Source organism: Pseudophryne corroboree, chromosome 4 (assembly GCF_028390025.1).
Source record: "Pseudophryne corroboree isolate aPseCor3 chromosome 4, aPseCor3.hap2, whole genome shotgun sequence".
Lineage (NCBI taxonomy): Eukaryota > Metazoa > Chordata > Amphibia > Anura > Myobatrachidae > Pseudophryne > Pseudophryne corroboree.
Genome location: NC_086447.1, coordinates 424,240,880 through 424,258,438, shown reverse-complemented (window position 1 = coordinate 424,258,438; position 17,559 = coordinate 424,240,880). Strand labels below are relative to the sequence as shown.

General features: G+C 47.0%; 1 protein-coding gene across 1 annotated transcript in view; it reads right to left on the bottom strand.

The window, feature by feature from the left end:
- MEI4 (meiotic double-stranded break formation protein 4) overlaps positions 1–17,559 on the bottom strand; it is a 577,891-nt gene that overhangs the window by 440,715 nt on the left and 119,617 nt on the right. Inside the window, exon 2 of the mRNA XM_063916852.1 lies at positions 5,421–5,664. Within this exon, the coding sequence (XP_063772922.1) occupies positions 5,421–5,655 (235 nt within the window). The 5' untranslated portion in view covers positions 5,656–5,664. The remainder of the gene's footprint in view (positions 1–5,420; positions 5,665–17,559) is intronic.

Sequence of the window (17,559 nt, the reverse complement as noted above, 5' to 3'; positions counted from 1 at the left end):
GCTTTTATAGGATAAAGCCGCCAATTCTGATACGCGCCTGGCTGAAGCCAGGGCCAACAGCATTACCACTTTCCATGTGAGATATTTCAAATCCACTGTGGCAAGTGGTTCAAACCAATGTGATTTTAGGAACCCTAAAACTACATTGAGATCCCAAGGTGCCACTGGAGGCACAAAAGGAGGCTGTATATGCAGTACCCCTTTGACAAACGTCTGAACTTCAGGCACTGAAGCCAGTTCTTTCTGGAAGAAGATCGACAGGGCCGAAATTTGAACCTTAATGGATCCTAATTTTAGGCCCATAGACAATCCTGCTTGCAGGAAATGTAGGAAACGACCCAGTTGAAATTCCTCCGTAGGGGCCTTCTTGGCCTCACACCACGCAACATATTTTCGCCAAATGCGATGATAATGTTTTGCAGTTACATCCTTCCTGGCCTTGATCAGGGTAGGGATGACTTCATCTGGAATGCCTTTTTCCTTCAGGATCCGGCGTTCAACCGCCATGCCGTCAAACGCAGCCGCGGTAAGTCTTGGAACAGACAAGGTCCCTGCTGGAGCAGGTCCTTTTGACCTGGCGCAATATCTGTCCAGTTTCTTGTTGAGACGGGACGCCATCATGTCCACCTTTGGTTTTTCCCAACGGTTTACAATCACTTGGAAAACTTCTGGATGAAGTCCCCACTCCCCCGGGTGGAGGTCGTGTCTGCTGAGGAAGTCTGCTTCCCAGTTGTCCACTCCCGGAATGAACACTGCTGACAGTGCTATCACATGATTTTCCGCCCAGCGGAGAATCCTTGCAGCTTCTGCCATTGCCCTCCTGCTTCTTGTGCCGCCCTGTCTGTTTACGTGGGCGACAGCCGTGATGTTGTCCGACTGGATCAATACCGGTTGACCCTGAAGCAGAGGCCTTGCTTGACTTAGGGCATTGTAAATGGCCCTTAGCTCTAGGATATTTATGTGAAGAGACGTTTCCATGCTTGACCACAAGCCCTGGAAATTTCTTCCCTGTGTGACTGCTCCCCAGCCTCTCAGGCTGGCATCCGTGGTTACCAGCATCCAATCCTGAATGCCGAATCTGCGGCCCTCTAGAAGATGAGCCTTCTGTAACCACCACAGGAGAGATACCCTTGTCCTTGGAGATAGGGTTATCCGCTGATGCATCTGAAGATGCGATCCGGACCATTTGTCCAGCAGATCCCACTGAAAAGTTCTTGCATGGAATCTTCCGAATGGAATCGCTTCGTAAGAAGCCACCATTTTTCCCAGGACTCTCGTGCACTGATGCACTGACACTTGTCCTGGTTTTAGGAGGTTCCTGACTAGCTCGGATAACTCCCTGGCCTTCTCCTCCGGGAGAAACACCTTTTTCTGGACTGTGTCCAGAATCATCCCTAGGAACAGTAGACGTGTTGTTGGAATCAGCTGTGATTTTGGGATATTTAGAATCCACCCGTGCTGACGTAGCACTACCTGAGATAGTGCTACTCCGACCTCTAACTGTTCCCTGGACCTTGCCCTTATCAGGAGATCGTCCAAGTAAGGGATAATTAATACGCCTTTTCTTCGAAGAAGAATCATCATTTCGGCCATTACCTTGGTAAAGACCCGTGGTGCCGTGGACAATCCAAACGGCAGCGTCTGAAACTGATAATGACAGTTTTGTATCACAAACCTGAGGTACCCTTGGTGAGAAGGGTAGATTGGGACATGGAGATAAGCATCCTTGATGTCTAGAGATACCATATAGTCCCCTTCTTCCAGGTTCGCTATCACTGCTCTGAGTGACTCCATCTTGAATTTGAACCTTTTTATGTAAGTGTTCAAAGATTTTAGATTTAAAATTGGTCTCACCGAGCCGTCCAGCTTCGGTACCACAAACAGCGTGGAATAATACCCCTTTCCCTGTTGTAGGAGGGGTACCTTGATTATCACCTGCTGGGAATACAGCTTGTGAATAGCTTCCAATACTGCCTCCCTGTCGGAGGGAGACGTTGGTAGAGCAGACTTCAGGAACCGGCGAGGGGGAGACGTCTCGAATTCCAATTTGTACCCCTGTGATACTACCTGCAGGATCCAGGGGTCCACTTGCGAGTGAGCCCACTGCGCGCTGAAATTCTTGAGACGGCCCCCCACCGTGCCCGAGTCTGCTTGCAGAGCCCCAGCGTCATGCTGAGGACTTGGCAGAAGCGGGGGAGGGCTTCTGGCTCCTGGGAAGAGGCTGCATGGTGCAGTCTTTTTCCCCTTCCTCTGCCCCGGGGCAGGAACGAGCGGCCTTTTTCCCTCTTGCCCTTATAGGGACGAAAGGACTGGGTTTGAAAAGACGGTGTCTTTTTCTGCTGAGAGGTGACCTGGGGTAAAAAGGTGGATTTTCCAGCCGTTGCTGTGGCCACCAGGTCCGATAGACCGACCCCAAATAACTCCTCCCCTTTATACGGCAATACTTCCATATGTCGTTTGGAATCCGCATCACCTGACCACTGTCGCGTCCATAACGTTCTTCTGGCAGAAATGGACATCGCACTTACTCTAGATGCCAGGGTGCAAATATCCCTCTGTGCATCTCGCATATATAGTAATGCATCCTTTAAATGCTCTATAGTTAATAATATACTGTCCCTATCCAGGGTATCAGTATTTTCAGTCAGGGAATCCGACCAAGCCACTCCAGCGCTGCACATCAAGGCTGAGGCGATCGCTGGTCGCAGTATAACACCGGTATGTGTGTATATACCTTTTAAGATATTTTCCAGCCTTCTATCAGCTGGTTCCTTGAGAGCGGCCGTATCAGGAGACGGTAACGCCACTTGTTTTGATAAGCGTGTGAGCGCCTTATCTACCCTAGGGGGTGTTTCCCAACGTGCCCTAACCTCTGGCGGGAAAGGGTATAGTGCCAATAATTTATTAGAAATCAGCAGTTTTTTATCGGGGGAAACCCACGCTTTATCACACACCTCATTTAATTCATCTGACTCAGGAAAAACCACTGGTAGTTTTTTCACACCCCACATAATACCCTTTTTTGTGGTACTTGTAGTGTCAGAAATGTTCAAAGCCTCCTTCATTGCCGTGATCATGTAACGTGTGGCCCTACTGGACATTACGTTTGTCTCGTCACCGTCGACACTGGATTCAGTATCCGTGTCAGGGTCTGTGTCGACCATCTGAGGTAACGGGCGTTTTAGCGCCCCTGACGGTGTCTGAGACGCCTGAACAGGCACTAATTGATTTGTCGGCTGTCTCATGTCGTCAACAGTTTTTTGCAAAGTGCTGACGTTGTCACGTAATTCTTTAATTACTACCATCCAGTCAGGTGTCGACTCCCTAGGGGGTGACATCACTAACACAGGCAATTGCTCTGCTTCCACATCATTTTCCTCCTCATACATGTCGACACAATCGTACCGACACCCAGCACACACACAGGGAATGCTCTGATAGAGGACAGGACCCCACTAGCCCTTTGGGGAGACAGAGGGAGAGTTTGCCAGCACACACCAGAGCGCTATATATATACAGGGATAACCTTATATAAGTGTTACTCCCTGTTATAGCTGCTGTATTTATATATTAGCTGCCAATAGTGCCCCCCTCTCTGTTTTACCCTGTTTCTGTAGTGCAGGACTGCAGGGGAGAGTCAGGGAGCCGTCCTTCCAGCGGAGCTGTGAAAGAAAATGGCGCTTGTGTGCTGAGGAGAAAGGCTCCGCCCCCTTCACGGCGGCCTTTTCTCCCGCTTTTTTCAGGAAACTGGCAGGGGATAAATGCATCCATATAGCCCAGGAGCTATATGTGATGCATTTTTTTTAGCCATATAAGGTTTTTATATCGTTTTTATTGCGTCTCAGGGCGCTCCCCCCCAGCGCCCTGCACCCTCAGTGACCGGAGTGTGAAGTGTGCTGAGAGCAATGGCGCACAGCTGCAGTGCTGTGCGCTACCTTATTTGAAGACAGGAACGTCTTCTGCCGCCGCTTTCTCCGGACCTCTTCGCTCTTCTGGCTCTGTAAGGGGGCCGGCGGCGCGGCTCCGGGACCCATCCAGGCTGAACCTGTGATCGTCCCTCTGGAGCTAATGTCCAGTAGCCAAGAAGCCCAATCCACTCTGCAGTCAGGTGAGTTCGCTTCTTCTCCCCTTAGTCCCACGATGCAGTGAGCCTGTTGCCAGCAGGACTCACTGAAAATAAAAAACCTATTTAAACTTTTACTTCTAAGCAGCTCAGGAGAGCCGCCTAGCTTGCACCCTTCTCGTTCGGGCACAAAAATCTAACTGAGGCTTGGAGGAGGGTCATAGGGGGAGGAGCCAGTGCACACCAGCTAGTCTAAAGCTTTTACTTTTTGTGCCCAGTCTCCTGCGGAGCCGCTATTCCCCATGGTCCTTACGGAGTTCCCAGCATCCACTAGGACGTCAGAGAAATGTTATAATCAAAATATTAACTACTACCGAGTTTCTATAGAGCTTATATGTACAGATTTCTAACATTAATTTTGGCAGACTTTAGATTTGAATACTTGACACCAGATAAAACAGAGAATTCTCTACCTGTTACAAGATATGGATGCATTAGGCGTTATTGCTAAACTTTTTATACCATTACTGAAATTATCTTATAGATTTTTTTTACTCTTTAATAAGTGTTTTATGTATGTTACGCTGTAGTTATACTTTTTTTTTTTTGTATTGTCCATTTTGGCAATATGGTAGGTACTGTATGCAGTATTTCATAGCCCTTTTAGATAAACCACTCGTTTTTATGAAACAGGAATTACAAATCTTTTGGGATCCAAAATTTGGAGCTATAGTTAATGTTGTCCCCAGCTCTGCTTTACATACGCTATGGGGTATATTCAATTAGGGTCGAAAAGACAGCAGTTTTCGACTTTTTAAGGTCGAAAAGTGATTCGACACCTATTCTGTCCCATCAGTTCCTCCTCCTCCTTAAAGTGGTCCTAGAGAGGTGGTGGAACTCCCTCCCCCCTCCCCCTGGCGCCCATGCAATAAAAGTATGGCCCCCAAAAAGGGGCGTGGTCTCAAAACAAAAGGGGCATGGTCACGCAATCGTAATACTGCCCATAGTAGTAGCACCCCTAATACACATAATGCCCACAGTAGTAGCACCCCATAATACACAATGCCCACAGCATTGGTAACAGCGGGCCCCGGCATCTCCCTGTGGCCATTGGGTGAGGTGAGCCGGAGGAGGCGGAACTGCGTTCCATCTCCAAGTGGAACTGACGGAACGCAGTTCAGCCCCGTTCCGACTCACTTTAACCCCTGGACAGTCCAATTGTCAGACACCATTTCCTGCCCACCATCCTTATGAATGGCGGGGGCCACTAAGCTTAAAAAAATCTAACGTGCACTCACATTTCTAATACATATTTGAAACAAATGACTTGATTACTACTGTTACATTTTCAGCTTACCATTTTCCAATCCTGATATTTTATGAATCTTGTGTAAAAAACATTGTTGTCGCAAATATAGAACTTCAGCTTCCAGTTCCATTGCCTTTGCCTTCCAATTAACATCTCGATTAGAAATATGTTTGGCCAGTTCCTCAGTGTACAGTCTGCTGCTTTTTCCTTCTGGTTTATTTCGAATTATTGCTATTGCCAAAGCCACTTTTGATGTCATGTTTAACCATTTTTGTATATCCATCCTAATTTCCTGGAAAACAAAATTCAGGCTGCAACCAATCACAAATGTCATACGTCATTTACATATTGCCTAATTAGTAGTTCTATCCAATCTATGTACATACCGTCCAATGATAAAATGCCACAGTGTCTTATTAGTACAGTATTTTTTATTGCTGACTTGCTGTTATGAGCCTTTAGTAACCCAGGTAATGAAGGAGATTCAATTCTCAGTGATGTGAAGTCAAAATGGGCCTAATTCAGATGTGGTTGTAGTGAGAATTGCTGCTGCTTCCTTGAAAGCACCAGCGGTACTCTGATATGGTAATGCAGCAGGAGGTGTCTGGTATAAGAAGATTCCTCTAACATGCATTAGTGATCCATGCTGTGTCCTAGGATGCAGCATCGGATCACCTGCAACACTATTTGCCGGCTGTGTGACACATGGGCTCACGCAACCCAGCTGTCTCAGCTTCGACCAAGAGGCCAGGAAATCGACACACCTCCGTTTTGGGAAAAAGAGCCCATTGCCACCCTCTCCCCACCTCCAAAAGTCTATAGACTGTCAATCGCTTGACATCTGCAGCTGTAGTACATCCAAGACACTGGACCCATACTGCACAGGCGCAGTACAGGTCCAGGGCATGTGCAAAGTACAGACCATCGGTTCTTTGCTCTACGTGCATTAGATCCTTCGGGATCTGAATTAGATTCTATGTGGGAATGCGCACATCACTGATAATTTATAAATTACCTAAATTGCTCATTTGATATTTAATAAGCCTTATCTTTGGTGCAAGAGATCCTACTAAAAAGAAAATAAGATCTTACTCACCGGTAAATCTATTTCTCATAGTCCGTAGTGGATGCTGGGACTCCGTAAGGACCATGGGGAATAGCGGTTCCACAGGAGACTGGGCACAACTAAAGAAAGCTTTAGGACTACCTGGTGTGCACTGGCTCCTCCCACTATGACCCTCCTCCAGACCTCAGTTAGGATACTGTGCCCGGAAGAGCTGACACAATAAGGAAGGATTTTGAATCCCGGGTAAGACTCATACCAGCCACACCAATCACACCGTATAACTCGTGATACTATACCCAGTTAACAGTATGAAATACAACTGAGCCTCTCTACAGATGGCTCAACAATAACCCTTTAGTTAGGCAATAACTATATACAAGTATTGCAGACAATTCGCACTTGGGATGGGCGCCCAGCATCCACTACGGACTACGAGAAATAGATTTACCGGTGAGTAAAATCTTATTTTCTCTGACGTCCTAAGTGGATGCTGGGACTCTGTAAGGACCATGGGGATTATACCAAAGCTCCCAAACGGGCGGGAGAGTGCGGATGGCTCTGCAGCACCGAATGAGCAAACTCTAGGTCCTCCTCGGCCAGGGTATCAAACTTGTAGAGTCTTGCAAAAGTGTTTGAACCCGACCAAGTAACAGCTCGGCAAATTTGTAAAGCCGAGACCCCTCGGGCAGCCGCCCAAGAAGAGCCCACTTTCCTCGTGGAATGGGCTTTTACAGATTTAGGGTGCGGCAGTCCAGCCGCAGAATATGCAAGTTGAATCGTGCTACAGATCCAGCTAGCAAAATTGTCTGCTTAGAAGCAGGAGCACCCAGCTTGTTGGGTGCATACAGGATAAATAGCGAGTCAGTTTTCCTGACTCCAGCCGTCCTGGAAACATATTTTTCAGGGCCCTGACTACGTCCAGTAACTTGCAATCCTCCAAGTCCCCAGTAGCCGCAGGCACCACAATAGGTTGGTTCACATGAAAAACTGATACCACCTTAGGAAGGAATTGGGAACGAGTCCTCAATTCTGCCCTATCCATATAAAAAAATTAGATAAGGGCTTTTGCATGATAAAGCCGCTAATTCTGATACACGCCTGGCCGACGCCAAGGCCAACAGCATGACCACTTTCCACGTGAGGTATTTTAGCTCCACGGATTTAAGTGGCTCAACCCAATGCGACTTCAGGAAATCCAACACCACGTTGAGATCCCACGGTGCCACTGAAGGCACAAACGGGGGCTGACTATGCAGCACTCCCTTAACCAAAGTCTGAACTTCAGGCAGTGAAGTCAGTTCTATTTTGGAAGAAAATCGATAGAGCCGAAATCTGGACCTTAATGGAAACCAATTTTAGGCCCATAGTCACCCCTGACTGTAGGAAGTGCAGAAATCGACCTAGCTGAAATTCCTCCGTTGGGGCCTTCCTGGCCTCACAGCACGCAACATATTTCCGCCATATGCGGTGATAATGGTTTGCGTTCACTTCTTTCCTAGCTTTAATTAGCGTAGGAATGACTTCCTCCGGAATGCCCTTTTCCTTCAGGATCCGGCGTTCAACCGCCATGCCGTCAAATGCAGCCGCGGTACGTCTTGGAACAGACAGGCCCCCTGCTGCAGCAGGTCCTGTCTGAGCGGCAGAGGCCATGGGTCCTCTGAGAACATTTCTTGGAGTTCTGGGTACCAAGCTCTTCTTGGCCAATCCGGAACAATGAGTATAGTTCTTACTCCTCTCCTTCTTATTATTCTCATTACCCTGGGTATGAGAGGCAGAGAAGGGAACACATACACCGACTGGTACACCCACGGTGTTACCAGAGCGTCCACAGCTATCGCCTGAGGGTCCCTTGACCTGGCGCAATATCTTTTTAGCTCTTTGTTGAGGCGGGACGCCATCATGTCCACCTGTGGCCTTTCCCAACGGTGTACAATCATTTGGAAGACTTCTGGATGAAGTCCCCACTCTCCCGGGTGGAGGTCGTGTCTGCTGAGAAAGTCTGCTTCCCAGTTATCCACTCCGGGAATGAACACTGCTGACAGTGCTAACACATGATTTTCCGCCCATCGGAGAATCCTTGTGGCTTCTGCCATCGCCATCCTGCTTCTTGTGCCGCCCTGTCGGTTTACATGAGCGACCGCCGTGATGTTGTCTGACTGGATCAGCACCGGCCGGTGTTGAAGCAGGGGTCTAGCCTGACTTAGGGCATTGTAAATGGCCCTTAGTTCCAGAATATTTATGTGTAGGGAAGTTTTTCCATGGCCTTGGAAGTTTCTTCCCAGTGTGACTGCCCCCCAGCCTCGAAGGCTGGCATCCGTGGTCACCAGGACCCAGTCCTGTATGCCGAATCTGCGGCCCCCTAGAAGATGAGACAGGGTTATCCGCCGATGCATCTGAAGATGCGACCCGGACCACTTGTCCAACAGATCCCACTGGAAGATCCTTGCATGGGACCTGGCGAATGGAATTTCTTCGTAAGAAGCTACCATCTTTCCCAGGGCTCGCGTGCATTGATGCACCGACACCTGTATTTGTATTAGGAGGTCTCTGTCTAGAGACGACAACTCCCTGGACTTCTCCTCCGGGAGAAACCCTTTTTTCTTGTTCTGTGTCCAGAACCATACCCAGGAACAGTAGACGCGTCGTAGGAACCAGCTGCGACTTTGGAATATTCAGAATCCAGCCGTGCTGTTGTAGCACTTCCCGAGATAGTGCTACTCCGACGAACAACTGCTCCCTGGACCTCGCCTTTATAAGGAGATCGTCCAAGTACGGGATAATTATTTCGGCCATTACCTTGGTAAATACCCTCGGTGCCGGGGATAGACCAACGGCAACGTCTGGAATTGGTAATGACAATCCTGGTGAGGAGGGTAAATAGGGACATGCAGGTAAGCATCCTTGATGTCCAGTGATACCATGAAATTCTCCAGGCTTGCACTAATCGCCCTGAGCGATTCCATTTTGAACTTGAACCTTCGTATATAAGTGTTCAAGGATTTCAATTTTAGAATGGGTCTCACCGAACCGTCTGGTTCCGGTACCACAACATTTTGGAATAGTAACCCCGGCCTTGTTGAAGGAGGGGTACATTGATTTCACCTGCTGGAAGTACAGCTTGTGAATTACCGCCAGTACTACCTCCCTTTCTCCGAGGGCAGCAGGCACGGCTGATGTGAGGTAACGGCGAGGGGGAGTCGCCTCGAACTCCAGCTTGTATCCCTGTGATACTACTTGCAGAACCTAGGGATCCACCTGTGGGCAAGCCCACTGGTCCCTGAAGTTCTCGAGACGTGCCCCCACCGCACCTGTCTCCACCTGTGGAGCCCCAGCGTCATGCGGTGGACTCAGAGGAAGCGGGGGAAGATTTTTGATCCTGGGAACTGGCTGTCTGGTGCAGCTTTTTCCTTCTTCCCTTGTCTCTGTGCAGAAAGGAAGTGCCTTTGACCCGCTTGCTTTTCTGAAGCCGAAAGGACTGTACCTGGAAATACGGTGCTTTCTTAGGCTGTGAGGAAACCTGAGGTAAATTTTTTTTTTCTTTTCTTCCCAGCTGTTGCTGTGGAAACGAGGTCCCAGAGACCATTCCCAAACAATTCCTCACCCTTATAAGGCAGAATCTCCATGTGCCTTTTAAAGTCAGCATCACCTGTCCACTGCCGGGTCTCTAATACCCTCCTGGCAGAATGGACATTGCATTAATTCTGGATGCCAGCCGGCAAATATCCCTCTGTGCATCCCTCATATATAAGACGACGTCTTTAAAATGCTCTATGTTAGCAAAATATTATCCCTGTCTAGGGTATTAATATTATCTGACAGGGTATCAGACCACGCTACAGCAGCACTATTCATGCTGAGGCAATTGCAGGTCTCAGTATAGTACCTGAGTGTGTATATACAGACTTCAGGATAGCCTCCTGCTTTTTATCAGCAGGCTCCTTCAAGGTGGCCGTATCCTAAGACGGCAGTGCCACCTTTTTTGACAAATGTGTGAGCGCCTTATCCACCCTAGGGGATATCTCCCAACGTGACCTATCCTCTGGCGGGAAAGGGTACGCCAGCAGTAACTTTTTAGAAATTACCAGTTTCTTATCGGGGGAACCCACGCTACTTTACACACTTCATTCACTCATCTGATGGGGGAACAAAACACTGGCTGCTTTTTCTCCCCAAACATAAAACCCCTTTTATGTGGTACTTGGGTTAATGTCATAAATGTGTAACACATTTTTCATTGCCGAGATCATGCAACGGATGTTCCTAGTGGATTGTGTATATGTCTCAACCTTGTCGACACTGGAGTCAGACTCCGTGTCGACATCTGTGTCTGCCATCTGAGGTAACGGGCGTTCTTTGAGCCCCTGATGGCCTTTGAGACGCCTGGGCAGGCGCGGGCTGAGAAGCCGGCTGTCCCACAGCTGTTACGTCATCCAGCCTTTATGTAAGGAGTTGACATTGTCGGTTAATACCTTCCACCTATCCATCCACTCTGGTGTCGGCCCCACAGGGGGCGACATCCCATTTATCGGCCTCTGCTCCGCCTCCACGTAACCTTCCTCATCCAACATGTCGACACAGCCGTACCGACACACCGCACACACACAGGGAATGCTCTGACTGAGGACTGGACCCCACAAAGTCCTTCGGGGAGACAGAGAGAGAGTATGCCAGCACACACCAGAGCGCTATATAATGCAGGGATTAACACTATAACTGAGTGATTTTTCCCCCAATAGCTGCTTGTATACACATATTGCGCCTAAATTTGGTGCCCCCCCTCTCTTTTTAACCCTTTGAGCCTGAAAACTACAGGGGAGAGCCTGGGGAGCTGTCTTCCAGCTGCACTGTGAAGAAAAAATGGCGGCAGTGTGCTGAGGGAGATAGCTCCGCCCCTTTTTCGGCTGACTTTTCTCCCGCTTTTTTCATGGATTCTGGCAGGGGTAATTTATCACATATATAGCCCTGGGACTATATATTGTGATGATTTGCCAGCCAAGGTGTTTATATTGCCCTTAGGGCGCCCCCCCCCCAGCGCCCTGCACCCATCAGTGACCGGAGTGTGAGGTGTGCATGAGGAACAATGGCGCACAGCTGCAGTGCTGTGCGCTACCTTGTTGAAGACAGAAGTCTTCTGCCGCCGATTTTCCGGAACACTTCTTGCTTCTGGCTCTGTAAGGGGGCCGGCGGCGCGGCTCCGGGAACGAACACCAAGGTCGGGTCCTGCGGTCGATCCCTCTGGAGCTAATGGTGTCCAGTAGCCTAAGAAGCCCAAACTACCACCAGTTAGGTAGGTTCGCTTCTTCTCCCCTTAGTCCCTCGCTGCAGTGAGTCTGTTGCCAGCAGATCTCACTGTAAAATAAAAAACCTAAAATATACTTTCTTTCTAGGAGCTCAGGAGAGCCCCTAGTGTGCATCCAGCTCAGCCGGGCACAAGATTCTAACTGAGGTCTGGAGGAGGGTCATAGTGGGAGGAGCCAGTGCACACCAGGTAGTCCTAAAGCTTTCTTTAGTTGTGCCCAGTCTCCTGCGGAGCCGCTATTCCCCATGGTCCTTACGGAGTCCCAGCATCCACTTAGGACGTCAGAGAAACAGATTTTGCACTCACCTTAGAATAGCCTACGACTTTGTCAACATGCTTCTTCTAGGCCTATTGTAACAGCTATTCAGACCTACGTGGGATGAGGCCAAGAAGCTTATAATTGCTCTGTGCATGCAGGTAACAAATACCAAGACAGTGCTAATGGGGTCTGACTCAAATACGGTCACAACTTCAATGGTGTCACAACTGAGCGATTATCGGTAGACTGCACTTGCGCTGCAGCCACAGTCAGTGGCGCACCCAGGGGGGGTTTCCGAGCACCCAGAAACCCCCCCTCCACTAAAAAAAAAAAAAAAATTTTTTTTTTTTTTTTTTTTTAGCTGCATGAGTATTATTAATGGCTGTCTAGCGTCCTCTGCAGCCTGCTGTCTTCCTGGTGGCACTTGTAAGTGCAATAAAAGTTTACTTTATTTTAATTATAGTACATATATATATCCATGTACATACATATATACATATGTATATACATACATACATATAAACACACACACATATGATATATATATATACATGTGTATATATATATATATATATATATATGTACTGTATGTGTGTGTACACACATACACATATATATATATATATATATGTATGCATGTTTAATATGCTATGTATATGTGTATATGTACTGTATGTGTGTGTGTGTGTGTGTGTGTGTATGTATATATATATATATATATATATATATGTGTGTATATATATATATATATATATGTGTAGATATATGTGTATATATATATATATATATATATACACACACACACACACACTAGTTTTACGGATTCAGCATATACTGGGTCACCTCAGTCCCCACCCCCGTGATTGGCTCCGCCCAGTTCTGGAAACTCCCCCATGCAAATCCTGCATTTGCCACTGGCCACAGTGTGCATGTGCCAAGTTAACTTTGTGAAGCCACTCGCTGTGAGAAATCTGTCACAGAATGATTGACAAGAAAGTACCATTTGTGGGAGGTAACGGGGTGTGTCTGTAAACGCAGGAGTGTCCTGACCAGTTTTGGGTCATGTCTGTGTGTGTGACTATGATCTTGTATGCATAAAACATGGCGCCAGCATTGAAGTTTTCACGGCCACTCTGCATGGTCGTGGAGTCATGGTTGCAATGGAGTACGCTGTTGCTGAGCGAGTTGCGATGGCTTCAGTAGTGTTTCTATTCACTTTTGGGCGGCTTCAACACTTGTGTTGCCTCGCAGTTCCGTTACTAAAAAAATATCGCTGCTGCATTGGCATTGAGATGGCATCTGAATCAGGCCCATAGTGTAGTATATTAATACAAATATTAACTTCAATTTCTCTAACGTCCTAGAGGATGCTGGGACTCCGTAAGGACCATGGGGAATAGACGGGCTTTACAGGAGACATGGGCACTTTAAGAAAGAACTTGACTCTGGGTGTGCACTGGTTTCTCCCTCTATGCCCCTCCTCCAGACCTCACTTTGAGACTGTGCCCAGAGGCAGATGGGTGCACTGCAGGGAGCTCTCCTGAGTTTCCTGCTAAGAAAGTATATTTGTTAGGTTTTTTATTTTCAGGGAGCACTGCTGGCAACAGACTCCCTGCATCGAGGGACTGAGGGGAGAGAAGCAAACCTACTTAAATGATAGGCTCTGCTTCTTAGGCTACTGGACACCATTAGCTCCAGAGGGAGTCGGAACACAGGTTCGCCCTAGACGTTCGTCCCAGAGCCGCGCCGCCGTCCTCCTCACAGAGCCAGAAGAAAGAAGCCGGGTGAGTATGAGAAGAAAGAAGGCTTCAAAAGGCGGCAGAAGACTTCGTGAGCTTCACTGAGGTAACGCACAGCACGGCAGCTGTGCGCCATTGCTCCTATACACCTCAGATACTACGGTCACTGTAAGGGTGCAGGGCGCAGGGGGGGGGGCGCCCTGGGCAGCAATATAAACCTCTTATTTGGCAAAAGAGAGCATATATACAGCTGGACACTGTATATATGCATGAGCCCCCGCCAATTTTACACTTTTAGCGGGACTGAAGCCCGCCGCCGAGGGGGCGGGGCTTCTCCCTCAGCACTCACCGGCGCCATATTTTTCTCCACAGCACCGCTGAGAGGAAGCTCCCCGGACTCTCCCCTGCTTATACCACGGTAGAAGAGAGGGTTTTAAAGAAGAGGGGGGGGCACATAATTCGGCGTAGATAATAATAACAGCGCTACGGGGTAAACATTAAATTGCTGTGTTTTTCCTGGGTCATATTGTGCTGGGGTGTGTGCTGGCATACTCTCTCTCTCTGTCTCTCCAAAGGGCCTTGTGGGGGAACTGTCTTCAGAAGAGCATTCCCTGAGTGTGTGGTGTGTCGGTACGTGTGTGTCGACATGTCTGAGGTAAAAGGCTCTCCTATGGAGGATTCAATACAGAAGGAAGACAATTTTTTCTCAGTATAAGCGCCCAGTAGGAATATCAAATGAAAATAAAATATACGTCCCTTTAGGGTAGTCAACAGTGAAGATCCTCAGTAGTTCAGCGAAAGTTCTCAGTTGATGTAATTTAGTGTCCAGTCATTGTTACATGGAAAAAAACAGAACATACAATGTGTACTATTGTTTCTTAAATGGTATTCAAAGAAAGTCCTTTTATCCCATCAGTATAAGGAAAGCAGTGACAAGAATAGGGGGTCTGTATCGAGTGCGTACCCCAACTCACGCTGGGAAGAACGAATGTGTGCACATAAAGGTTTCTTTTTAAAACTCTTCACCCTTTCTGTGTATCTTCCACCAAAAAGTATGCATAGAGGAGCATACCTAAACTCACTTAAAAGTGAAGATGCGACAAGTGTATAAAGGTATCTTTCACATATACTTCTTTGTCAAAATAAGAATGCGTACCACACTCACAGAATGAAGTGTGGAGATATTCCTATCAAGGTATCTTTTGGATCCCCAGATGTTTCGGACCTCAAGATGCCAGTACGTATTTGGACAGTTATAAATCTTGAAGGCTGGTTTTTAGGAGTAGCACAGTGCCCAAAGTTGTCGACGCGTTTCGGCTCAACGGGAGCCTTCCTCAAGACATGTGGGCACTGTGTAACCCCATGCTATTTATTTGGGCACTGGCCAATGAGGTAACAGGAAATGACCTCACAGGTGGATGACCAATTAGTGTAAAAATTAGCCAAAACATAAATTCTTTTAATATAAAATACACATTAATAATAAAGAAATTCACATATAATCCAATGACTCCATATTTAATGTATATTTGACTGAATGATACGTGTTGTACTAAAAAACGGGTCAAGGGGAAGTGCACTATTGTAAATAGTCCCCCCTCCATTGGTGCACTTCCCCTTGACCCGTTTTTTAGTACAACACGTATCATTCAGTCAAATATACATTAAATATGGAGTCATTGGATTATATGTGAATTTCTTTATTATTAATGTGTATTTTATATTAAAAGAATTTATGTTTTGGCTAATTTTTACACTAATTGGTCATCCACCTGTGAGGTCATTTCCTGTTACCTCATTGGCCAGTGCCCAAATAAATAGCATGGGGTTACACAGTGCCCACATGTCTTGAGGAAGGCTCCCGTTGAGCCGAAACGCGTCGACAACTTTGGGCACTGTGCTACTCCTAAAAACCAGCCTTCAAGATTTATAACTGTCCAAATACGTACTGGCATCTTGAGGTCCGAAACATCTGGGGATCCAAAAGATACCTTGATAGGAATATCTCCACACTTCATTCTGTGAGTGTGGTACGCATTCTTATTTTGACAAAGAAGTATATGTGAAAGATACCTTTATACACTTGTCGCATCTTCACTTTTAAGTGAGTTTAGGTATGCTCCTCTATGCATACTTTTTGGTGGAAGATACACAGAAAGGGTGAAGAGTTTTAAAAAGAAACCTTTATGTGCACACATTCGTTCTTCCCAGCGTGAGTTGGGGTACGCACTCGATACAGACCCCCTATTCATGTCACTGCTTTCCTTATACTGATGGGATAAAAGGACTTTCTTTGAATACCATTTAAGAAACAATAGTACACATTGTATGTTCTGTTTTTTTCCATGTAACAATGACTGGACACTAAATTACATCAACTGAGAACTTTCGCTGAACTACTGAGGATCTTCACTGTTGACTACCCTAAAGGGACGTATATTTTATTTTCATTTGATATTCCTACTGGGCGCTTATACTGAGAAAAAATTGTCTTCCTTCTGTATTGAATTTCTGTTTTTGTGGGGTGTGGTGGCATCCCATTAGACAATTTACACTTGTTAAAGCTGCCCTGCGCACATTTCAAACACCCCAAAAATCCCTCTGGTTCCTTCTCCTATGGAGGAGATGAAGCAAATGTGTGTGTGTGTGTGTGGTGTCGCCTTCGACAACGCCGACGCCTGATTGTATATGTGAAATTAAGGGCTAAGATGAATTATTACACAAAAGATTAGAGAACAGACAGGGAATCTACCCATGTCTGTCCCTATGTCACAGAGATTTTCAGAGTCTCACAACGCTCACTATCCAAAATCATAGACACTGATATCGACACGGAGTCTGACTCCTGTGTCGACTACGATAATGCAAAGTACAGCCAAACTGGCAGAAAAGTATTCAATATATGGTTATTGTAATAAAAGATGTTTTGCTTATCACTGATGACTCATCTGTCCCTGACACGAGGGTACACATGTTTAAGGGGAAGAAAGCTGAGGTAAATTTCCCTCCTCTCATGAAGAAAAAGAGCGGGAATCTCCAGACAAGAAGCTGCAGCTTCCCAAAAAGAATTCTCAGGGAGTATCCTTTCCCTAATGGGGCCAGGATACGATGGGAATCTTCCCCTAGGGTGTACAAGGCATTGACACGTTTACCCAAAAAGGTAGCGCTGACTTTACAGCTATCCTCAGGGATCCTGCAGATAGCATGCAGTAAAAGTACTTTGAAGTCCATTTACACACATTCTGGTACACTACTCAGACCGGCGATTGTGTCGGCATGGGTTTATAGCGCTGTAGCAGGGTAGACATATCTTATCAGCGGAGATTGAAACCCTAGATAAGGATACCATGTTATTCTCCCTAGTATATATATATATATATATATATATATATATATATAGTACAAGGTTATCCACCTAGTGGAACAGATAGCACTCTCCAGACTTTATCTCAATTTAATCAGCAAAGAGTATTTAATAAAGGTAATCTCACAGTTCCAGTGTAAAGTCCAATTCCGACGTTTCGGTCCACACCAGGACCTTTGTCAAGGAGTTACAGCATGGTCACAGCAGACATCAGCACAGCACGGTCAGCATAAATGGGAACTGTTGTTACAGGGAAATTGCCTCACCGGCCCCCTTTATATACCCCTCCTATTGGCGCCAGTCCCACCTCTCCACTTCCTGGGAGTGAGGTGGAACGCAGTGCAGGACCATAGGCATTACTTCCTGGTACATAGGAAGTGTGGTGTGTCCGTGCGAGCTGGCCCATGCAGCGGGCGCGCCGTGGAACGCAAACCGGAAATGCGTGCTGGAACGCACGCGT